This window comes from Pocillopora damicornis, chromosome 14 (genome assembly GCF_964200805.1).
Source record: "Pocillopora damicornis chromosome 14, jaPocDami1.2, whole genome shotgun sequence".
NCBI lineage: Eukaryota > Metazoa > Cnidaria > Anthozoa > Scleractinia > Pocilloporidae > Pocillopora > Pocillopora damicornis.
The window spans coordinates 14,854,345-14,879,730 of NC_142683.1; the positions used below are offsets into that span (position 1 = coordinate 14,854,345).

At 36.3% G+C, this 25,386-nt stretch overlaps 1 protein-coding gene and 1 long non-coding RNA gene across 7 annotated transcripts in view; one reads left to right on the forward strand and one right to left on the reverse strand.

Moving 5' to 3' along the window:
* The first annotated feature begins 918 nt into the window (after nt 1-918).
* LOC113682176 (voltage-dependent L-type calcium channel subunit beta-2) overlaps nt 919-25,386 on the forward strand; it is a 28,291-nt gene continuing 3,823 nt past the window's right edge. Inside the window, exons 1-13 of one of the 6 annotated variants that reach the window (XM_089193711.1) lie at nt 919-1,112; nt 5,328-5,617; nt 5,776-5,838; nt 20,224-20,337; nt 20,643-20,765; nt 21,131-21,198; nt 21,551-21,625; nt 22,009-22,106; nt 22,402-22,631; nt 22,759-22,817; nt 23,173-23,285; nt 23,924-24,075; nt 24,937-25,032. In XM_089193711.1, coding sequence (XP_089049837.1) covers nt 5,546-5,617; nt 5,776-5,838; nt 20,224-20,337; nt 20,643-20,765; nt 21,131-21,198; nt 21,551-21,625; nt 22,009-22,106; nt 22,402-22,631; nt 22,759-22,817; nt 23,173-23,285; nt 23,924-24,075; nt 24,937-25,032 — 1,263 coding nt within the window. In that variant the 5' untranslated portion in view covers nt 919-1,112; nt 5,328-5,545. Of the gene's footprint in view, nt 1,113-5,232; nt 5,618-5,775; nt 5,839-8,523; nt 8,672-9,375; nt 9,673-13,112; nt 13,453-18,384; nt 18,564-20,223; nt 20,338-20,642; nt 20,766-21,130; nt 21,199-21,550; nt 21,626-22,008; nt 22,107-22,401; nt 22,632-22,758; nt 22,818-23,172; nt 23,286-23,923; nt 24,076-24,936; nt 25,033-25,386 lie in introns of those variants that run through there. The other 5 variants (XM_027199329.2, XM_089193713.1, XM_027199330.2 and 2 more) reach the window with 5 other exon arrangements.
* On the reverse strand, nt 15,102-16,148 carry LOC149034641 (uncharacterized). Its single transcript, XR_016182910.1, has 3 exons — nt 16,018-16,148; nt 15,621-15,719; nt 15,102-15,228 (listed from the first exon to the last, which is right to left on the reverse strand). It is a non-coding gene; the product is annotated as an uncharacterized LOC149034641 (long non-coding RNA).

Here is a 25,386-nt window from a genome sequence, read left to right on the forward strand (position 1 = left end):
TTCTTCACTTTTATTATCAATATCATTATTATTAGTATTATAATTATTATTATTATTATTATCATCATCTCAAGGCCTGTAAGTCAGTGGTTAAAATAATCCCTGAGGGGCCCTCGATGAAGGGGTAAAATTTTTCTGCTAATCTGACATCCCAGGGATTTTCTACACTCGGAATTCAGTTCCCCTATTGATGCAATTACATAATTATAGATGAATTAAATGAAATGAAATGAATATGCAAGTTTACTGGTTGGGATTTGCTAAGGCAAATCTTCATCTATTTTTAAGCCAAAACTAGGTGTAATTGAGAGTTAACTGAGGATATATTTATTTTTCCTCTGTTTAACTTATCACCTAAAGCCTATCCTTGGGAGTAGGAATCTAACCGAGGACTCAGAATCCCTTCCTGTTTTTTTTTCTAACGAAGAAACAATCGATTATCATCTTGCTATCACTGTACCTCCTGAAAGCATTGTTTGCCAAAGGAAGCAGGAATCCGATGTCACGTTCTTTGTTTACTTACGTCGTTAATTCACACGATTAAAATCAAGCAGTCATTCCCAGTAAAGCTGTGAGAACGTGATCACTCATTTAGAAAGTTTCGCAATGAAACGAGCTACCCATCGTCATATCCTTTCCGTTGCCAAGGTGATAGCGTCGGTTTACAAAAATGCATACACTCTGCAGCTAAACGATTTCGTCTCAAACTGTGATATAACAGTATGTGTTATTCTTTTTCTTCATTTCCCTTTAAAAATTAATCGAAGGCCCCTATTTCCTTGAAATTATGAACACGATTTTCTGCTTATCAAAACAGATTTTTGATAGCACCCGTCAAGTTGCACGAATGACGTCAAAGCGCATGCAAATTCAATTCTGAAAAAAATTTTATCATTTCCTAAAGTTGACATCATCTCATTTTTTTTGTTTCCTAAAAAATAACTGCAATCTACGCGCGCTTTCATCGGTCAAATAAAACAGAAGGGTAAAACTAAGAGTATTTGTAAGACGTAACTTCCTCGACGCATTACGACGATATGCCGATGAACCGGCACAACCTGCAGTTCTATGGCTGAATAACTACTGTACCAAGTATTTTCCCTTGGAAATCAGTGAGTAATATCTAAAGTACACTTGCTGATCTATTATTTGCATAAAGTTGGTATAGAACATTTATTCGTCACAGAGCAGGTGACTCTTATTAACCAAGTTCGAGGTCCGTACCGTGCAAAAAGTTTCAGACCGACCGAGTTTATTTCTGCTCAGATTTATGGATTGCGCGGGCCATAAATCCGAATGTTGCATATCCCTGGGTTCAAATAGGGAGGATTTCAATTCAAATTAGCGCTCCGCACAGTGAACGACGGGCCTCTAAATTGACCAATCATAGCGCATGTCTACTTTAGTTACGCTATGGTATTACTATTTACGCATATTTTATTTTAAGAAAATATCTTAAATAGCACTGAACAGTTAAGTATTACTGTCGCGACATTCAACGCTGCGAAAAAGCATTGCTCAGACTGAATCCCCAAAATGAGCTACTGAAACACTTTCACTGAAAATCTTTTTAGAGCGAATTTCGATTTTGGATCGCAAAACTAAAACCAAAGTAATCAAAATCGTCGATCATTCAGAACGAAGGAAAAAATCACTTGCAGCCACTGAAAAATCAATGCAGGAAATAGGCAAACGGCCCGAAGCGCAGTTCAATTTCTTTAGAAATTTTCATGAGAAACAGCGCATGCAGCACAGCTTAAGCTTTCGCATGAATCCAAACATATTCAGGAGGCGAGAATTTTTCAAACCCTTCATATATGGAATTCGGTGGGTTAATCATATTCATCCTTATGCATAATTCTTCCTGTTTCGTTTTGATTTTTTTCTAAAAAAACTGTTATCATCCGATTTTATCGACTTTCCATGAGTAATTTCATTTTTCCATTGTAACCTGTCACGCTGTCACGCAAGTCATTAGGAATTGGCAACAAAAGTAACCTTGCTTCGTGTGATTTCTATGAAAACATCCGAGACGAAAAAAAGTCTTGTTTTTGCGCCACTGAGACCAATCCAATCGGCATGAGCCTAACCCTCTTTTCATTTTACTGAAAATCGAAAACCTTAAAATCTTGAGTCTTTATAGGTCGGTTTTCAATGGTGACAGAGTCAGAGTCGAAGGAGCCCTTCGGACCAAATGGAAATCGAAAAGCATGTAATATTAGAACGGATAATCGGCCAGAACGAAGCACAAAAATGGCTGTCTTAGTTAATTTACTTTCCATGAACGGAAATGGATGGTTAGAAGCTGCCCTTAGCCCGAACACAATCGGGAGAGGCCTGACCCAAGCGCATATGTTTCAATGAAAACATGATTTTTACCAAACAATCGTAATGCAGGTCTGACAACCCGCCCAATGCTTACGACTCAATCTAGCTCCCATTGCATCCGCGATATTGACCAACGGAGTCGGAAGTAAAGCCACAAAGTTGTTTCTGTTGGTTTGATTTTCACCGAATTGTATCAGTCTGCCTCACTGATTATGAATTCGACTCTCATTCCGAGTACATTGTTAGAGAAAGCCAGCCTTAACAAAGTTTAATTTTCTCACGCTTTCTCCTGGCGTTCTGGTTACGGAACAGGATGGCAACGCACAGTGAAAGAAGAGGAGTCTGGTGACGACTTGCGGAACTGTACAAGCTTTCCTACTATTTTTGCTCTGCATTATTCACCCACCATGTTTACGAACACAACACCTGGAGCAGGCTATGCAGAGGTGGATCCAGTAATTTAGCGGGGATAGGCCTGTAAAGTGCTCACCGGAAAATTAAAAAGTTTCTAAAAAAAATTCCAAAAAATACACAAAGGTGCTTCCTAAATTTCAAAAGTTATACCTAACCTTTCTCGATATTTTAATATGAACGTTAACTAAAGGCTTTCTTTTTCGTTCCTCACAATAATTTCTGACATTGGTCAAGAAAAATAGCTTCAAAGAGTTGCTCGCAAATGAAGGAAAATTTAAGGACACTCTTAAGTCTAACGGAACAGAGCACATGGTTCATTTGACGTCTTGTGAACGTCATTTTAGCCGATAATCCGATAGGATGTTAGACAAGGATCGCAATAGGCCAGCAAAACGCTGTTAAGTTACAGGTCATTTATTCAAGAGATTAATAAATATTCAAGAAATTCGCATAAATTGAAATTTAACATAGTTGACTTTTTTGTGCCTGATATGTACTCTGGACTTATATCATATAAATTTTGCTCATAAATAGCTCAGAAAGGTAAACATTGCTCGACGTGCCGCCAGAACCGGAAAAAAGCTGCTCCAAACGTCAACTGCTGCCGAGCGCAATCGGAACAGGCCTGGGGGGAGGGGGGTGTCTTAACATTGATTCAGAAAACACATGCTTTTTCTTGGCATTTTCTCTTCCGCTCTTTGCCTTCTCCCGCTTAAGTCACGCTTTTACTTAGCGTTTCATATTAAAGCGTGTCCCATTGAAAAAATAAAAAGTAAATAAATGTAGACTCAGATCAAATAAGAATGGAGTCTGGAAACCTCTAGGAGGGGGGCCTAATTGGACTGTGAGGTATAATAAAAATCCTTTGTGTGCGTCACATCCCAAATTGCATTCGCGGAGGACCAGCAATGTTAGATGTACAATTTCAAGCTAGGAAAGTATAGAATCGAAATATTCACCCACAAGCAAAATCGCGTGAATAATAAAATTACAGATGCGCTTTAAAATTAAAGGCATCACAAATTACTTAACGAGAATTGCAACAGCCACGCACGTAGGCCCGTACATGTATTTTACATGGAGAGTCTAATTATAACCTCCGCTTTTTCCAGTTTCATTTTTCGTCAGAGTGGAAGATAACCTAAACTCGCAGGATGAAAAAAATGAAAATGCTAGCATCGCAGTTTTGAAACCTTTTCCATGCCTCCCAAACCACTATCTGAATATGTAATGATCATTGTGGGACACATCGTATGCTAATTAATTATGAAAAAAACCCTCATTATTTACATACTGGTATCTCTCCAATCGATGGTCGCTCAGGTAAAACATTCGACTACAATTTTTTACCCAAATAAACCAGGTTAACAGTGAATTGCGTGGTCTGACGTCAAGGTTCCTCTTGAGCGACCAAGAGCGCTCTATTTTTAGCAACCCCCATAACAGTCCTCAGACCTGTTGCCGTGGTATAATTAAATCATTACGTCAGAGGGGAATTTCTTGCGTACTTATTCGTTAATGAAATTCCTGAAAGATCCAACGGTCGACCGCATGCTTGAAGTCATCTGCGCTCCTCGCAGCCAAAAAGAAAAACACACACAGACAAAAACATGGCACTTTTATATTATGACATATTTTCTAAAGGAACCTCTATGATTAAATTTTGTTTCATTTCAAACCGCAGAATGAGTCATTAATACTCACTTTAAATGCGTATCCTGTTCAGAAATTGTGGTGTTACACTGAATTGGAAAATGGCTTGTTTTAGATAGTGTGTTTAACTAAGTGCAAATTCTATGTGTTTAGTCTCTCTAGATCGCGTTAAATTCTGTTACAACTGTTTGTAAAAAGTCTGATCTTGAATTCCTCGTAATAATAGCAAGCCAAAGGGTGTAAAGTGATTAATTAAACTGTTTAAAATGCTTTTTTAATTAAATGCTAAATTTACATAAGCGAGGAAACAGGGAAAGTCGCAGCACGATTTTTATTTTACGTGACTTTAAACTGTTAATTTCTAGCGTGGTCAATTTGTTAAAAGAACTTTCGAGATTGTATTATTGCCGTGTATTCGGCTCTAGAAGCTTTTCCGCGATATCTGTACATCGTGGTTTTCATTTTGTTATGTTTGTGTTTCATGACAATTTCTGTAGCCCCATACTGAGTCGAGACGAGTATACATTTAAAGTTTGACGCCGTACAAAATTCATGTCGGGAATTCCTTAAATTAAAATGAAAAATAAGAATGAATGACACGATCTAGGCCAATATCTGAGAGAAAAAAAATGCAGAAGCAAAGCTTCCTGGTTGCTTCAGAAATTGCGCAACTTCTCGAAAATGTGCACTTTGCTTTCAATCAAGTGAATATTCGCTAGCTCCTTACCTTCCCACGGAAAATTCAACCATCTGAAAACCGTGGGCGCCCGAATATTTTAGTGACGGGAAGCGAATTACCTGTAAATTTAGTAACAGTATTTTTCCTTCCGGGTCACGTTTAGTGTTGCTATTTTTAAACTGAAAATGATGAAATTGGACTGTAGAAATTCTACGTTAGGTATTGTAAAGTGTTCCACCGCTTTCCTCCGTAGAATTCCTCAAAATTTCTACTCTCAAGCGAGGCTGTTCCCGGAGACCAATCAAGTGCGACGTTGCGGTGACGTCACACATTGGGGCAGCCATCTGCTGATGTCTATGTGGTATTGGTGAAGATCTTATATTCATACATTGCCTGAAAAGTTTATTTTGTTGTCCACGAATCGTGCAGATATTTCTTTCCATGGCATGATTCTTCTTATAAGATCAAGTCATGGCTCAGGAGGCAAATGACGACACAGGTTCGACGATCTCGGTGTCCACTGCAAGCGATATTCATGATCAGGTAAAGAGAACGTATGATCAAACGAACTCGTTCCCTGAACGTTTTTTATCATTCACCGTAGCTACATTCGAAACGAGCTGTCTTCTCGTCTGTTTGGTCGTTTGGGATTATTTTTCTTCCATTGTCTTTTTAAAACCGGCGTTTTTTGTTACTTCTAGGTCTGGAATCGTCCGTCATATCCGAGGAGAATTCATATGACCAAATTGGACGGCTACCCGAAGGTACATGTATATATTTTATTACCTCGACAATAACTCAAAATTGGGCCTATAGAAAATGTTATGATTTGTCTGGGTTGTGGCGCTTTAAATATACTGAATGTTTTGGTGAATTTGGTCATAGAAATGGCTAGACCTTTGTTTCATTTTGATCGCTTACCTCGGCATACTTGCATATCAATACGTAAAAAGAACAAACCGTCAGGCTTCACAACAGTGAGATTTTTTTACGTTCTTGCATAATTATTCTCCCAGCAAGCTGTTGTATACAAAAATTGAAACCTTTTACAGTTTTCTGGTTGTAGAAGTGCCTTCTACTATCGAGAGTTCTTTACACGATCGCTCGTGTTTACCCAAAATAACTTTGCGTGTTGAGCTCGGTAGACATTTCAGTGCCCATATTCTATTTGATAAAATAGCTCGACTTTCGTTTCTCTGGCGTTTTGGGAGAAATGATTCTAAGCTATATATTTAGGTAATAATAAAACCTTAATCGCTGTTAGTTGATGGCCGTTAGTCCTTCGTAATCCTACAAACGTAACTTTATTGCTTCTTAGCTGACTGGCTTTCGGTCATTTTGCTCAATTGTAACGATAATTCATTCTTCGAACATATGATCTCATAATAATTATAAAGACTTTCTGAACATCTCTGATACAAGAGCTGTTAAAGAGTATTTGCAACTCAGATCTGTTATGTACGGGAAGGTATCTGTCTCCACGACATGTTTATGTTGACATTTTTTGAAGATCTGTCGAATGACGAAGGTATCGTGTTACTTCAACTTTCATTCGACGTGTTCCTTCGAAAGTAATTGTCATCTACACATACGTATACAACGATAGCCTGTTTAAAGAAAGGGTTTTTTTCCTATAAGCTACACGTACATGTATGTATCCTCACAAGTTGATGAGCTAACAGAGTTTTCTTTAAAAATCGAGTGAATGCTAAATGTTAAATTGTAGCAACACAAAAGAGGCTATCTTTTTGAAATGAATGACTCTGATTTTATGCAAGGAGTGATATCAGCAATTTTTGGGTTACCAGGATTTCAGGTAGTGTTGCATGTGATCAAATGATAATTGCTTAGCCATGTGATTTCTTTTTAACAATTTAACAATTTTTGATCTGGAATAAGAAGTGAGAATAGTTGTGTTTTCAAGATTTGAAATTCAGTTGTTGCTAGCGAGTACTAAGTTACTTTCTGAGTATTCAAATTTTAGTGGGCTTTTGAAGAGGGATAGTTTGACATGAAGTGATCAGAGTATTGGTTCATGATAGATATTGGAGATCAATCAAACTCATTTAAATTTTGGAAAATGTGAAAATGCAATTGTATTCTTGTCAAGGAAGGCTCCTACAGTCACAGTAGATAGAATTTGAAAAAAAAAAACTAATTTTGGAAAAAATAATTTTCTCATTTTATTTTTACTGGTTAAGTCCCAGAACTTTTCTTGATGAGGGAGACTTGAATGATGCACTGTTTGTTGTTATGGAAGAAATTGATAAATATAATTTCCAAAATTTTATAGGATTTTGTTTCAAGTTACGCCCCTGGATCTATGGTTCGTGGCAAAGACCCTTCAATAATTTACACTCTAACATTAGTATACATATTCTCCATACTGTTCTCTGTACATTTCCTAAGGTCCTGATAAGGAGGATTTGTTTAACAATCAAGAGCTTCTTTAAAACCAAGAACTTCTTCAAGATGAAAAAAACATCTTTCTTTATTTTTTTACAGAGCTCAAACCTTAATATCTCTCTCTTACTCTATTTACTAAACATGGTGCTATGGACATTGATTTGTCATGGAGTCTCAGAATTTTTTCCTTGTCCCACGCTCGTGACAAGACAGAAAACATCTTTTTCTAAGAGCTGCTTTGATTAGTAATCATTCTTGTGACCTTAACATGTGATTCAGGATTGATATTGTCAGGAGAAATTAGATGCTAGTCACTCTCAGAGGTCAAAGGGTTACCTGTCACAGCACTTCCGTCATATATCTGAAAAGGTATCGGCAAAATGATGGGAAAAACTGTCAAATTGGTAGGGTGTAGCCTCAGGATGTAATGGCATCCTGTCCAGGGGGAAGATGGGTTGGGTTACAATACTCTAAGCTACTGTAGTGGAACTGAGAATGAGCTTTCTGGCTTATAAGCTGAAGTTGTCTCTACATGGAAAAAAAGTGATTTTGTACTTACATTTTGAACATTATATTATGACATTTTTTGATCTGCTAGAGCAAAATAATTCCTTCTTCTCAAAGGAGCACCAGAATTTCATTTAAAGGCGGAGGAGGTTTTCTGTAATTTCTTGTTCTATGGAAGTGCATTTTACACAGGTGAAGTTTTCTCAAATCTTCTAAGACGAAGGTGCTATGAAACTTAATTTTGACTCCAGTTGTGGTGAACCAGTAAGTGAACAGACATACATGGACATGTACAGAAATAGAAATGGCTGTCTTGGTCTTTTTATACGTTAGATCAGTTTGTTACAGGATAAACCTGAAATTATAGAGGCTCTAAGAATAAATTAGTTGTGTTGTGAGTCAGGAAAACACATGTGAAAGCATGTACATGGATCCAAACTGTCCTGAATTGAATGGCAAATACACGTAGAAAATGTGGGAATGTTTTAATGTTGTTGTAAACTGATACTTGGGACATGAGCATGTTTGATCAATGACCTGATAATTAGACTAATGAGCAGTTTATTTCTGAAGGATGCTTCAAGGTATTTGTCTGGTGTTCTGTTAGGAAGTTTGGAGCTTGTCCTCAGAGAAAATTAGGCAAATCCTGGTCTCAAAATGTTTCGTTTCTCCAAGAAGAAGAAGGTGAAATTTTTATATAGATTCTGTTACATAGTTTGACTCTCAAAGTCATGGTTGGATGGAACTTTTAGTTATCAGTTATGTTGTAATATTTTGACCTATTAGCAGGATTTTGTGAACATTTCTCATTTTTAGAGAAGCATTTGAAATATACTGATTGTAATGATAGAATGTTACATCTGGACATGGTTACCAATTTGGACTTTTATCCATGACTGCTGAAAAGACATGTCTGGTGAAGTTTGTTTTGTGCAGTATGTCTGTTTGATGTAATGTTTGAAGTATGCACCATTTTGGCCTGAATTTTGAGATTTATGAAGCAATTTTGGCCTTAAAATGATTTACAGTATGTGTTAGTGCCATTAATGTCTGCATTATTAGTTATACAGGATGTTGTAATTCTCTACTTGGATGTAAAAGTCCCTTACTCAGGAAAACATTGTCATGAATGTGGATCACTCCTCCTAATCTGCAAAATCTGTTTCTTATTTTACCTCCAAAGGCTGTTTAAAGTACTCTGTGTAGTGTGCATCTGTTTGACTAACCTGGTTTACTGTCTTAAGATGGTAAAAATGTTCTACTCTAGAGTTCACTTTTGTTGTTATTCAGCTTCATATCTCAGGAATTTTATGACACATCTCTTTGTTAAACTCCATCTTTATCTTTGTAGTCAAGGCTGATAAGTGAAAAACAATTGAATCTAAAGTAATCATTGTTCACATTGTGGGATACTGTTCTCACTTGCTGATGAAGAAGCTTCTGGAGTGTCGTGTCTCAACTTCCCTCCCATTTAGAAAGTTCTAGTTTGTAGAACATCTCTTTAAAAAGTATTTGGCATGTACTGTGGTTCATTACTTGTTTATGAAAGAAATTGCTGTGGACATGTGTGGCCATTTTCAGTGTGAGAGGGAGCATAACCACTGGTAAACTTTTACTGCAGAGGTCTGTTTTTTATTCCTACATCTAAAGTGATGTCTAGGAACATGTTGTCAGTACCAAAAATTGTAAGTGAGTTCTTTATACTTTGGTTTCTTTCAACTCATATTTAAGAACTTCTCTCTATTATCCTGAAAAGAATGAATCCAGAGTTGTAATTCAATCACTCGCCTCTTCTCCAATACTACTACAGTACACATCTATTAGTAATTGTTCAGTGACATTTAAGTACACTAAGCTTTTTCTTATCTGGTAGCAGTGCTTGCAAGTTTTAACACTGAAATTGCATTATGTTATGCTTATGCAGTAAATGGACACAACTGTATCAAAAACAGATAATACCTTGTCAGCTGAAATATATTGTCATCTTGCAACATTGACAATGAATTTCTTAAGCGCTAGGCAGTGTGGGTGGCTTAAGTGCTGGTAAATATTTGAAAATTTGTTTGGTCTTCAGAATTTGAGAAATAGAGAGCTTCTTTCCTTCTGTTCTGTAGTGTGCTCTGTTGTAGTGGAAATCTAATTTGGTGACCATTGCTGAAATCAAGTGCACATTATGTTGTGTGAAGTCTAATAAAAATGTATTGTACATGTAGCGTACTTTGTTGCATTATATCTACCAGAGAAATCTTAATGCAAGAGGAATATGAATCTGCCATTAGAAGAGAAACAAAATTATTCATTCTTAAAGGGAATCTTGGAGAGGGGCTGTGTATAAATCTGCCTCAAAATGTACATGCTCAAGAAAGCATTGTAGTTTTGTGATTCTTTTGGAGTCTGTCTGTTCTCTTGCCTAAATTTGGATGTGTGGCAAAGTAATAATAGTTTCTTTGGGCTCTGAACCATTATGCACTACAACCTTATATATTGTTAGTATTTTTTTCCTTTTGAAAGGCGAGCAAAAATATCAGTCACAATATTTTGACTAAAGACTGCTATTTTTTCCTTAATTTGCAAAGAATCTTCTAGAATGGCATGCATCAATTCATCCACATTCTGGAAATTTGGAATACATGTCCAAATTACGCAGTTTTAGAAACTTGATGGTGTGTTATGTGCATTCAATTTTTCTTGTGGGCTAGAGCTGGACACCTAAACAACAACTTTATTTTGATCAGAAAGATGCAGAAATTTTTGTAAAATTAATCATATCTTGGAGAAAACAACTGTGGTGTGATTATAGCACCTGCACCATTTATCCTCATTTGAACAAGTTTAACACCTGGAAGTGATCAACTTGTAATTTTTTTTTAACAGATTTGATACATTGGTCTCATCAGCTTGAGGGTGTTATCTTGATCTGTTACCAAATTCCCTCATCAAAGTTAAATGAAATGTAGAGTACTGTATATGTCTCCACAAAGGAGAATTGCAGCACTGATCAGATCTTCAGCATTACAGGGTTAAAGCACATAGCAAGATCATCCGTGAAGCATTGAAATTAAATGATAACAATTTAAAATTTTTGCCGGTGACTAGCATCTACTTTCTCCTTACAATATCATCCTTGAATCATACTCAAAGGTCACAAGAATAAATGAAATGATCACCCAACTAAAGAAGTTCTAGATTGTTAAACAAACTCTCCTTGTCAGCCCCTTAAGAAATGTGTTGAGAACAGTTTGGAGAATATAAAAGTACACACTGCTGTTGGGGTGTCACAGATCATGATGGGAAATTTTGCGAATAAGTGTATGTTAATTTTTGGAGAGAAGTTTAACTTTTACATTTGTTTTTTTTTGGTTGCTTTTCTTATTTTTTAAAATTTTGCTCATTGTTTCTCGTAATATGTATTTACGCAGTCACTGTTTATTTTTGTTTTCATGGCAACTTAATTTGCATTTACATTTTCCTAAGCCCCATTTTTATGTAACGCACATCAGTTATATTATCCATACAAATGCTGCTTATGCCTTAGGGCGTGTCCTTTGAATTAAAAGCAGAGTCGATAGAATTAGAAAGTGCGATGAAAAAGGAACTTTAAATACAGAATCTATTCCTCGTTTTGAAGTCAAACATGTTGAAGAGTTGTCTGCGATTCTTTTCATCTTGTTTGGTTATCAAAATTTATTTCACTTTAGAACTAAGACTATTTCATATTTTTTTATGGGTTAGAGAGATCAGAGCTTAAAAGCCAGGGATGGAAAAATTGTCTGAGTCTTTGAATGTGATGCTTCTGTGTAATACATAGTTTATATTCTCATGACCTAAATTTTACAGAGCGGGTGAATTTATTTTGGTTTTATGCGATATACATGTACATGTAGTGCATATACAACAGAATATAAAGATCACAGCTACATTGCAGCAACCACTGCCAGTTTGTCAATAACGTTATAGTTCTGCTGGTTTGTTTAGCAATGTTTCTAATTGGTCAGTGAAAGAAAATATTGTGTTGTAGTCCAGTTTTGTTGTGGTTACAGAAAGCAAAAATACAAAATGGAGATTTTATTAATTGTGTTCAAAATTACCATGAGTGAATGTTGACACAAACTTCTGCATGTATTACAGAGTTGAATTACGCACATTTTTACATGTATTACAGTGTTGAATTACTAGTACAGAAATTTCTATATGTGTTACTGAGTTGAATTTTCAGACTTAGGATTTGAATCTAGGTAAAATATTTACTCTTGTGTGTGCATTCAAGAAGCATTTTTCTTAGTGCAATGGCTGTTTTTGAATTGCTTTTTTTGAACAATTTTTTCCGAGGGGAAGTTGATATTTTTTGTGTTGAATACAATATTGATTTTTCATCATGACAACATGGTAAACAGAAGCCATTCTAAGTTTAAATAATAATTACAAAAACGGTTTTAATTCCTGTGCAATGTCATTTCAAGGGTGTGTTTTTTTGTTGAAAATAAATGGTGAATTTTGCTTTTGTGCTCTGAGGCTGTGTGTGTGTTTGTGTGTGAAGGAAAATAGAATGTCTGGTCCACATATTGGAGAAATAAAAAACTCAGTTAATGTTGCCATGAATGTTTGATGTGTGTTGTATAGCAGGTGGTCAGTTAAATATTCAATTCTTGCATAATTAGTTCTCTAATATCAGTATAATGTCATGTTAGTGTGACTATCACTAGTGCATATCTGTACACTGTTTTAAAGCTTTTAAATTATCAGCCTGTCTTTGAAAAATTGAAGCTGAGTTCTGCTGTCATTAATGGTCACATCATGTAAGCATTCCTTCTTAACTGCTACTTGAAAGCAAGACATGGTTGTCAGCATGAATTTTTAATAACACTTTTCTGGTGGCTCGTGGCTGTTTAAACCTCATATTAGATAATTGAAGCTTTCCTTTTCTTTGCTCTTGCTTTCATGATTTTTCTCTGTTATGAAAGTATGTTCTTTTCTGGGTGACGTAGTTGAGTATTATTGCCTGTGAAGTTATGAGTTGAGAGTGAAATGACGGTAAATTAGAACTTGCTGAGCAGAAATGACTCTGATAGTGGCACAGCCAATCAAGCGAGCCGAAAGATATGTTAATACAAACAAAATTTGTAAACTATGTGCGTATAAATGCAGCTGTAACTGGCCACATGAATTGATATGCAGAATGTTGCTAAACAGCAGACTGTTTTTACTGCTTTAGATTCACTTTTCCATCTGAGATATTTCACCATAAAGGGCCACTAAGCTGCTGAGTGAATTTTTTTTAGCACACAGCCGGTGGAGTGTGTATTTTTCAGTCTGGAAAAATTCTGCTTTGGAGGAGTTTCAACATTACCTTTGCAAAATTGATTTGAGAAAACATTTTACTTGCACTCGAGGGGAAGAAGTGACATTCTCTGACATAAGCCTTGTTCTTTTGCTGCATTTTCATTCTTTGTTCTCGACTAATCATGGTAAGTTCTTTGTGTTCAGTTTGTTTGACGCATGTATTTAAGACTCGAGCGGCAATCATTGCATCCTTTTATTGAAGCTAATTCTCAAGAATTTTGTGTGTTTCAACTGACGCTAATTCCTAGCCAGTGTACTCTTAATAATGGCCTGATCATTGTTTTTCTGTGGAATTTTAAAGTAAAGTTGTGATGGAATTGTGAAAAATAATTTATCAGAGAATATGTTAATGTTAAACAACTTAGCTCTGATGGTTTTTTTTTTCCCTTCAATGTTTTGAACAATTACAACCAAAGGAAGGCAAATTAGCATATTCTAACAGTCGTGTAATTGTTTGTTGTTATAAGGGTGTTCAGATACCTGTTTGTGTGTTTTATATTATCTGTGCCTATAAGCAGAATATTCAAATAAGAAACCATTGCTAAAAGCATATCCCCAAGATTTTGATGATGTTATTTTGCATTTGAAACATTCCTTGTGAGGAAATATTTCATAACAGATGGAAGATTCTAGGAACGTACTGTACTGTTAGTGAAGTCAGTGTCCATAGATATGCAGATTTACCCTAAGCATTACATGCAAGGTATTCTACAGGACTGTGCATAAATTTGTGAAATGTGACATAAGAAGCCAAATTTATAACTTTTGCAGTCTGAAAATATGTTAATACAATTTAGATTTGCAAACTTTCTGTTTCACTCTATATTATTAACTGTTTTAATTAGTTTAACAATGGTTTTATCCTCAGGGTGTGAAAATGAAATAATCACCTCAGTACCTAAGATTTTGGATTCGATTAATACATCAGTAAATTTTATTTAAACAGTTTTAAGCTTGTAATGCATATGTAGAACATAAATACAAAAATTCAGTTTTCATGGCCTAGATTCTGTGAATTCTGATGTAGTTTCCTGTGCAGTGAGTCCATAAGTCAGTTACTGCAGCTGTGGTTCTTGGAGACCCTGAAATTAGTTTGGTGATAAATGCTTTCCATTGTATTTTTGTTAGGTCCAAGCAGTTTTTTTACAAGGGCTAATGTTCTGTTCTTGATTTCACTAACTCTGTATCAAGGTTTAATTTCTGACATGTACTTGTGACCGTTGATTTTTTTTTTCTTACTGTTACTGTGAGGCCTGCACCTATTTCAGACAGTCATACCTGTGCACCATATATAGCTTGATAACCATCCAAAGCTACATGTAACCTACTTAGCAATACGCCACGTCTCTCAGCTAATTCAAGCTTGTTGCCAAGCAAACAGTCCACTGGTTTAGATTAGAACTGAGCTTTCTTAAAGAGAGATCTGTAAACAAAATGTCCTACCAAATCTTTGGCAATCTTTAGACAGTGAGACTATTGTGCTTTGGCTTAACAAGATGGTGAAGACAGAACATGGCAAACAATTTCTTTATTAAATCAAGATTTTATTTTAATTCCTGTGCTCTCTATAATAGTAGCACCAATACTTGTGGTTAAGAGTTTATTCAAACATTTTCCTCAAGAGGATATGTTTCCATATCAAATGATTGTGCTTGCATCACTAAAAACTGTCGTCTGTAAGTTTTCAGTGCTGGAGTAGTATCTCCTCCAAAGAAAATTGGAATTCTTCAGTACCTGTTAGTACCTGCTAGTTTTCATGCCTCTGGCGCTGGCAAGAAATACTCAATTTGAACAGCTTGGCTTGGGTGAAAAACTCTAGGTCAACATTGTAACTGTCATTGTAAAGGCTAAACTTAGCTTATTAGCCATTAGGCATATCTTGGTGAAGCTTATCCGAGTTCCTGTTGAGGGAGAAAATGAAAAGTGTGGAACTTTCCCCTTGTCACCCCCTTGAACAGGTGCCAATCTCTTTCAAGGTTTTATCATGTGCAGGGTTCCCATACATGAATATCTTGTACAGGGTTCTCATTTCTAAATTGTTCTTTGTACAAGGTTCCCATCTTTGTATAAATAATTAGGTTTCACTTACTGTTTTCCCACATCCATTGAAATGCATTATAACTGAAGATTGCAAGTATCCACTTAAAACATTACTGAATACATTTGATTTGAAAACTTCTAAAACTGTATTTAGAAGCAGAAGTGAACATTGAGAGAATATTTTATTCAGTGTAAGACAAAGGCAAACTTAAAGAAAAAGAAAGCCAAGTGCTCTCAATAAGGTTTAACCTACCTTCTGATTAGTGCTGTAGGTGCTCACCATTGAACTATGGAAGGCTAGTAGTAGGCTGTAGGTTGTTGAACAAGGTCCATGGTGAAAACTTTCTTCATACTGTTAGGATAGGAATGTTGATATGTGATACTTTTGTGCAGTGTATGATGATGCAAATGAAAGGTGAACATTATGCAGATGCAAAACTTACAAAGACATATCTTTACACTTGTGCTGTTGAGGGGTTTAGGCATACATTGTTTTTATATTTTATGTAGGTGAACTCAGAAGGCAAACAACACACATCCTTCACTCAAATGATCTTATTTTGTTAGTTATTCTTTTATGGTGCTTGGGACCAGGGCCTAGGTTTTCACAGTGTAGATAACAACAGCTGATAAGTGCTAACAAAACATACCAAATTTTGTTATTTGCTGGATAGAAATTTATCCAGTAGATAGCTTTATCCACCCTTTAAAAACCAGGGATAGGCATATTGTGCATGTACTTGGGTGCTGTTAACGGAATCCAAGCACAGACTCCATGCAGTTATCACTCATAAAGATTTGCCTTGCCTTTAAACATTATCCTGATAACATAATGTTTTCCCAGGCTGTTCAATTCATATTTGTAGCCTTTATGCAAAAAACTTGCATTTGTGAGTGCTTGTTGCCTTGAGGGCAATTTGAGGGGGACATCTAGGTTTGCAGTATTGCTGAATTGGACATTTTTCTTGTGGTATTTTCAGAATTGTGGGTGGGTTGTTAAGCATTTTGGATGGGATTAATGATTGTACTACTATTGCTCCACCATTCTGGGCCTCCTCCGGTTTGTGATTGTTTCAGAAACAGGCCGAAACTGAAAATAGCCCTAGGTAATGTTCCATAACAAATGCTTAATAATTGTTATTTCCATGCTATTTGCTCAATTTGTAACTTAGAAAGTTACTGTAGTGGATTCGGCATGAATTTTTTCTTGTTATTAAAGTATTGCTGTATTTGACAATTTTCCTTTTGTGATTTTCCAGAATTTGCTGAATATTTTTACAGTGTTCAGAACCCCCCAGTATTCCCCTCCAATTTGTGACTGAATGTAACAAAACTTGATCTTAAAACTTGTGAGCTCAGGTTAATGTTTTCCCAATTGATAACTATTAATTTTCTCTTTGTCCAGTCCTGAGAGTGTGGTGTTTTGTCAAAGCAATATGCATACATGCATGAATGTGTTTTTTATTTCTCATACTTAATAACAATGCAGCAGAATGATAAGGATACAGCATGTGAAAAAAAAGTCGTCAAAAAGGATATTTTATTCTAATAAAAATTGCTTTTGAACTGAGTGCATTTCATCCAGAACTGTTTTAGAAGTAGAGTACTGTCAAGTGACAAGAGAATTTTGTCCATGTTTGAATAGGGAAAACATATAGACCAAGGTGTGGAGATTTAGGGGGAAGTTGTTATTGTGCCGATGAAGCTGGATAATTCTATGATCTCCGGTGGCTTATTGATGCTGTGGGCTGTCAAATGACCTCCTTTGAAATGAGACAAAACATTTACTAAGGATTCTGATGTCAGGAAGAATGTGTTATGTAGTTAAATGGCTGTAATTGGTTGCTTGGGCCAAAACCAAAGACTCAATGTTATCGGGCTTTTCTCTTGATCTCTGAAAGTGTTTGTCAACGATAAATGGCCCACTAGTGTTTTACAGATTACATTTGTTTACTAATGGACTAAAGTGTAAGATTTGACATTGTTACAATTCCTAGTAGAGGACTTTGAAGTTATGTTGCAAAAAAATTTTTAAGAGACTCTGAAAGCCAGTCAGGTAAAATATTCATTACATTATTTGGTTTTTTTAAAGCCTGGTTGTGTATGCTGGTATGAGAGTCTGTTGATTATATAAAAAATTTAACAAAAATAAAAAAACTGGTCATGTTTCCTGCATAGTGTTTCACAAAGTTTGCTAAGTCTTTAAGTGATGGTTTTCATAATAAGATATTGCTTGAGAGTCTTTACTCAGAAGATGTAGAATATTTGTAAATGAAGTCATTTTGTTTATCAGAACAAAGTGTTTACATGTAAAATATACTTGAAGTTGCATCCATGTACAGGGTACAGTTTTAATTTCTTGTAGTCCATCATTATGGTTGCAGTAAAAACCAGAAATGCTGTTAGTTTCTGGGTGAAAGGCTATGGCTCTGTCATAATTTTGTATACTTTCCCATGCACATGAAACATTGAACAGTTTTATATTATTTCCAGACAAGCCTTAAATTACAATTCAGAAAGCTGGAAGCTGATCAATTATTTATACCTCAGATATGCTGGGGCGATTAAAAGACTTTTAACGGGGATTTTTTTACTGGACTCTTGTTAAATAACAAACTAATAAGCAGATATAAACACTTCTTCAAAACCATGATATGTTTCTTTGTGAAAATTGCCTTAACAGAATCTTTTTACAGGCCTGGAAAATTTTGGTGAATATTACATGAATGATATGACTCACATCTGTTAATTAAGGCATATGTTTTTGTTTTTCCTACTGTGTCTTGTGATTTGCCAAAATGATTTGACATAGGTCTAGATTCTTGGGCTAAAATTGTGAAATACTTACTGTTCTGTTGTTTTTCTGAGCTGTGAGAAGAACAAAATACTGTTCGTGTGATTGAATCACCTCTTCATCACTGAAATTTTTTAAACAAATTTCATTTAAATTAGAATCATTGGTCAAATTTACTACGCATATTGTGAATTGTGATCATATTTGCATAAAACTGCACTCAAGCAGCAGTTGACAACTCACAAAACGGACCTGTGGACTTGATGATGAATGTTTGGCTTGAAAGACGACAGCATCACCACGGTTGGTGTCTCTTGTAAAGGAGAAGGTTTATACAATCTTTATTGTCTTGGTTGTGCTTCAAATCTTTCTTCTGAAGCCAGCATGTTACTTCACGACTGGGTGAGTGACACAATGAAAGAGTTTGCTAAAAAAATTCATGTCATGTCAGGGAGTTATGAATTTCAAGCCCAATTGGTTTTTATTTTATTCTCTGGCAGACGTATTTAAAAGAGTATTTTGTCACAAATGAGTGAATTTAAAAGGACTTTATGATCATAACTGCTTTTGATTTTAAACTATCATGATCATATCCATACAAATGTGAATATATGCTTTTTTTCTGATGTGTAAAACAGGGTATGTTTTTCACTGGTATTGCATGAGGTTCATAGTGAAAGAATGTGGTCTGTTGAATTCTATTCGGGTAACATTCAAACATCTAATGAATATTGATATTTTTTGGGAGTTGTTTCAAGCTTTGAAAACTGTGAATACTAATCCTGGGTTCAGATGTTGTGTAAACCAAGAAAGATGTGTAGAAATATTTGAATTTTTTCCTTTTTTAAAAAATTTGATTTGAAGCATCATGCATGTGTAAGCAGTGAAATTATCGTATGTATCTGATATGAAAATTTAAATATTGTATTTATAAAGCTAAGCAGATTATATTCAAGTAAAATTTGTGTATCATCGTCTGATTCGTCTCAAAATATGGCAGCAACATTATTTTTTTTGATTGTATGGTTGAGAATAAAACATGTCAAGATTTTTTTCTCATTAATTATGGTTTAGTCATGGAAAACCTGCTATAATTATTATAACTAGTATTGTTATATGTTGGTCATGGTTTGAAAGAAATGTTATTCTTTCTTTGAAATTTGTATAAAAACTGCATAATATTCAAACTTGCTCCTCCGATAATCCATTAGTGATTCTGACCTGAGCTTGGAATCTTTGATTATGTGTTTGACTAACATTTTATTGCTTTTAAAAGGTAACAAAATTCAGAGTTATACAAGAATTCTTTAAAATCTATTTAATTGGGTATCAATCTTACTTTGCAGTGATAGGGAAATGACTGTTTATAATAAATACAATGTTGGCCAGTCTTCGTGTTCAAACTCTCATTTCTTTGTTTTTTGATTGGTGCACTTTAAGGAGCTCTGTCATGCTCAGTTAACCCTTTAATTCCCAGATAAAATGTGCAATTCTCCTTACTGTCAACCATACAATTCTTATTATGTTAGTTCAGGGAATTTAGTTTTAGATCAACTGATTAACCCTAAATTGATATTTTTCTTTCTTCTAAACACTTATCTGGTTGATATTGTATAGATATGGTAAGGAGAAATTAAAGAGTTTATTGATTTCAATCTTTTCAAGTTCATCATTTGAAATATTTATCAACCCTTTAACTCCCAAGATTCAATTGTTGATTCTTCCCTCTAGCTGCAACACATTCTTGTGTAAATCAGTTCTGAGAGTTTGGCATTAGATCAAGATAACTTTCACATGATGAGTTTGAATATTCGCATAACCTGTGTGCTGGACAGGTATGGAAATTGTATGGAGAAGTTACATGAAGATCTCCATTTTGGCAATGGAGAGTTCAGGGACAATTCTCTCAGTCATGGAACCTATGCCTTCGAAAGCATTTAGAAGAATACTCATGTCACACTGTAGGGCTTGGAGCTGAGAGGAGCATGTGTATATGTTTTTTTTTTCCCCAACTCAGTAGCGCAGTTTCTTCAGAAACTAACCCCCTTTATCTATTTTTCAGGATGTTGATAATAGAGAGTATCGAACATCTGATACCAGCAGCATAGAGGAGGAGAGGGAGATTTCACGGCGGGACCTACAGAGGAGGGCTTTGGAAGCCCTAGAGGCAGCCCGAGTAAGAAGCAGTTACAATTTTCAGTGTTGCATGATGAAACACCACCCTCATGGCTAGCAAATCACAAACCCCACCATGAGCCAAAAAAACAACTGCTCCAGACAACCAAGGACTTAAAGGCAACTGATTTTAAAACTACTTTCAAACATTTGCGTTTAGATTCCACCACAGCTCACATACTTCTGAGCCTGCACTTGCCAAGGGGAATTGGCTTTGAACTTGGCGTAACTTGGTTTTTTTTAAATCGCATAGGTCCAAACTTTAGAATTTGAAAATTATTTATAAATACATTGTTTTCTTCTCAGTCCAAACAAGTTGCATTTGCTGTGCGAACTAACATTTCCTATGATGGAAGTGCTGACGATGATTCGCCAGTACACGGAGCGGCAGTCTCATTTGAAGCAAAAGACTTTCTTCATGTTAAGGAGGTAGGGGTTTCTAGGAGATCAAGTAATGTTTGTAGCATATACGATACAGTGTCATTGTTCTATTTTCCAGAATGAAATTGTTTCCTTACAAAATTCCTCAGGCGGCTCATAATTCAATTCCCAGTTATTAAAATCGAAACTCGAGCCTCGGTACTCGACCCCTGATTCGCGAAGCTTCCAAGAATTCTCAAACTACTGCGCCAATTTCTTAGCAGAGCTGTGTCCTATCTAACTGTAACCTTAAGTTTTGTTACTTTACACATTCTCCTGCTGAAACAGACTCGATAAAAGAATTCTACGTAGATATATGAACACTGTGTGAATTGAAATAAGAGATGTAAGCTGGTGTGTCATTGTATTTGCAGAAATTTAACAATGACTGGTGGATCGGGAGAGTGGTTAAAGAGGGCTGTGATATTGGCTTCATTCCTAGGTAAATAAAACAACCTCACCAGTATATTTTCTTACAAATGGTTAACTTGTATTAAGTGGTATAATAACGTGTCAGTGACCGCGCCCAAGGTCAAGATGGCTCTTAAGCATAGAAAACTCAAAGCTTAGCTTTGGAACTCTTAAAGGTGGCCAATTTACGTGATCAACTCAGTTGATAACACCAAATTACCTTGTTACATGGCTAAATATCGGTTACCGTACACAAGCTGTTGTAGGATTTCTGTGTAGTCTTACTTCTGTTGAGATTTACGGTCATGCAAAGTTTTTCGGGTTTGAAGTCCTATTCAGTTTGATCTATATCCTGATGATCTTACTGCATACTTCCTTTGCAGTCCAAGCAAGTTAAATTCTCTCCAGCAATTGGGTTTGAGTGGTTCTGGAGGAAGTAGGAGTAAAACGGGTCAGAGGTAAGGACAGTGTTTGTTTGATTGACTCTTTAACCCCCAAGAGTGATAAGCATCTAATTTCTCCTTACAATATCACCACTGAATCACACATCGATGTCATGAGAATAAAGGAAATGATCACCAACCAAAGAAACTCTTGATTGTTAGACAAATTCTCCTTGTCAGCTCCTCAGTAAATGTACAGAGAACAATATGGAGAATGTGAATACCGATGTTGGTTAACACCCGTTTTAGTGGGTGGAAAGTGTTTTAGGATTCCTTTTCTCTTTCGATCCTGAGACAGAATAGTGTATCAAGAGAATTTGTTCTCTTGATGTTATGCTTAAAGGGGTCTGTTTTGTAACTGATGTTTTTTTTTTGTTTGCTTCTTTGCATCTCTGTAGTAGGTCTGGTAGCGTCTTCCAGTTTGAAGGAATGATGAATCAAGCCCAGTCTCCAACAAATACTTCGCCGTCAAGGCAATCATCCACGTCGGGGCAGAGTAAGTTTTTGCTGTCTTTTCTTTTTGTGACACATTTTGATTGGTTCCTACTAATAATCTATTGGAGGGCAGAAGCCTAGATGACGTCGTCACGCCATGTTGCCCTGCGTCTGTTTAGGAAGAGATCTTAGAATACTTACAAATGTGATGAGAAGATCAGCGACATACTCGGTTGCGTCGCGTGTGCCACTTGTTTTCCTATCACAGATGACGTCAAATTGACGTCATCTGTGATCTCTTACTTAACAGATGAACGGCAAAGTGCAATCTGATTTTTTTTTACTTCTGGTGACAGTTGATAATGAAAATGGTATGGAATATGACGATGAGCATAGTCCTTCCAGTCCGACGCCAAAATCATTACCAAGATCCGCGTCGGGAACAACGGTATCTTCCCAGGGAACCCAGAGTGGAAAAACAAAAAAGCCATTCTTCAAAAAGCAGCAAGAACAATTCTCTCCTTATGACGTTGTTCCTTCAATGAGACCCATTGTGTTACTTGGGCCTTCACTGAAAGGTTACGAGGTAAGAGTGATCCCCAGTTCGAGCAAAAATCGTGAACTGTTTAGGGCGATTTTCAATGGAGTGCCGAAGGTAACCCGTGATTTTATTGGTCTTGCCTCTCTTATGGTTTGTGTTTGTTTTATTGCAGGTCACAGACATGATGCAGAAAGCTTTGTATGATTACATGAAGCACAAATTCTCGGGAAGGTAAAGTTCTTCAACCGAGTACATAGCTCTGATCTTGTTAATTTGATTTAAATTTTAGACCGATTTTGTTGGCGGTATAATCTTTTGTTGTTTCATTGTCCGTCCTCCTAGAGTTTTCCTCTGGTTTTTCCAATTTTCTCCGTTAATTAATAAACGCAAGGCACTTTAGAATTTCTCACTCATACTTCAATTAATTCGTTGACGAGTAACTTGAAATGTGATTTTGTAGTCAGTGTGATAATGAGGATAATGATTTTTATGATACCTACTTATTGTTCTTGAATCCTAACTTATAAATCCTTCGCACTTAAACCAAAGCAGAACTCTTAATACGCTTTTCGTCTTGATTTTTCAGAATAACAATATCACGTGTCAATGCTGATATAACCTTGGCCAAAAGGTCGACTCTATCGAACCCAAGCAAGAGTAAGCTTATGGAAAGACCAAACAGTAAAGCTTCAGGACTTGGTAAGTTATCCTCGTTTTCTGCTTTCTAACTGCCTTTCGTTTGAAAACTGAATCATTCCCCAAGTCGCCACTGCTTAAACAACAGGGAGTTAGAGACGTCACTACGGCGACGTGTGTTAAAACGTTTCCGAAAAAATGTAATTTATTTTCCTCGAACGGCGTCTAAGAAATGAGAAAGTTTTAAAGCACACGTGTTTCGCTATTGTTCAGCTCATTAGATATATTTTTTTGCTACGTTCTCGTTGCCGTCGCCGTCCTTGTTTTCATAAAGTCCCTAATTTCATTGGTTTGTAAACCCTCCCTTTGGAAGCGGATCAAGAGGGAGTTTCAGGGGGACAGGGCCTCCTCCCCTATAGACCTGCGGAGCTTGCAACGTCAGGATCTCACATAACTAATTAACTAGTTGATTTTTTTTTATAACGATACATGTGACCGCGAAGAGGAATAGGAGGTGGAGGGGGGGAGGGCATGGGGTGATGTTTTTACTGTAAATTTGTTGAAGGAGGGAATAGGCTTGGTTGGTGTGGTGCAGTGTGATATGTGGTCTCGACTTTCTTTGTGCGAAGTAAAGCTTCTAAGGGCTCAGATTACCATGATTTACTCAATTTACTATTTGTTGTTGTTGTTTATTCTTTCAGCTGAAGTACAGGTTGAGATTGAAAAGATATTCGAATTGGCTCGCGGGCTCAACTTGGTCGTGTTAGATTGTGAAACTATTAACCATCCAACTCAGCTCTTCAAGACATCATTAGCTCCTCTTCTTGTTTACATCAAAATTAACTCCCTCAAGGTAAGAACAGTTTTAGTCTCTTGTTAAAAATAAATTTAATTTTTGAATTATAATAGGGGCGTGAGAGCTTAAGTGGAAACCAAACGTGACGTAATCACAACAACCAATCAGAGCCAAGCTTAACATCACAGGGAACCCATAAGAATTTAAAGTAAACACGTGAACGGTGAAATGCGCGGGAAAATGGAGTAAGCAAGTCACGGTTGGTTTGAGTCTGGCATCTGATTGGTGGAAAACGTGGCGCGAGTTTGATTGACCAATCATAGGTCGTAGTGTACTAAGACTACTAATAGTGATCCTGACTAGAAATAACTATTTTTTCCCACATGATGCGAAAATGTCTTTGAATCATTTGCCAGCTGGTTATACCTCTGCCTGCCGATATAACGACGACTGTCTATTTCCGAAAATTTTTCCAACCTTAATCCGTTGTTAGTCAGGTGCTCTCTTTTTACAGGCGGTAATTGTTAACCTTTCAAACGCTAAGAGTGACCAGCATCTAATTTCTCCTTACAATATCACCCCTGAATCATGCAGTAAGGTCATGAGAACAAAGAAAATTATCAGCAGCTAAAGAAATTGTTGATTGTTACACAAATTCTCCTTGTCAGCAACTTAGGGATTGTATGGGGAACAGTTTGAAGAATACCTTTACTGATGTTAGGGGGTTAAGGGTTGATATTTACCGCCTGTAGTACCTCTTGTTACCGTACCGCCTAAAATCGCTTGGAATTTATTGAAATTGAATAGCTTAAAATAATCCCTTACCAGTTTGGAAGTTTTTTTTTACTTGTCGTGCTTAAAATTAAGAATGAATACTGTTTGTTATTGCCAATAATTACACTGTTTATTTTTAAACAGGTCTTGCAAAGGCTCATAAAAACACGAGGCAAGTCTCAGTCTCGGAATCTCAACGTTCAATTAGTGGCAGCCGAAAAATTAGCACAGTGTGGCGATGTAAGTATACCTTTGTTTTTTCCCTTGTTATCTGGTGTTCAAAACTTCCCGGCGACTTTTTCTGTACCACTTCAGTCTGTGCAATTTAGGAAATACGGGCGCTAGTATGGATGTTACCATTTTTTGTGTAAAATTTCGCAGAACGATGAATGTCAGTTTGCTTATAGTAATTTAGGGTTAAAATTAAGTAGCGGTTACTGAACTCGTTTTCAGTCACAGGCGCATAAAGCTACAACTAAGGGTTTATTTAAGAGGCTGTATTGTTGCTATGGTAACCTTAGAAGTCAGGAAAATGAAATACAATGTTGGATAAGAATTTTGGGATACCCTCTTCAACAGGAAAGTCGAGAGGGT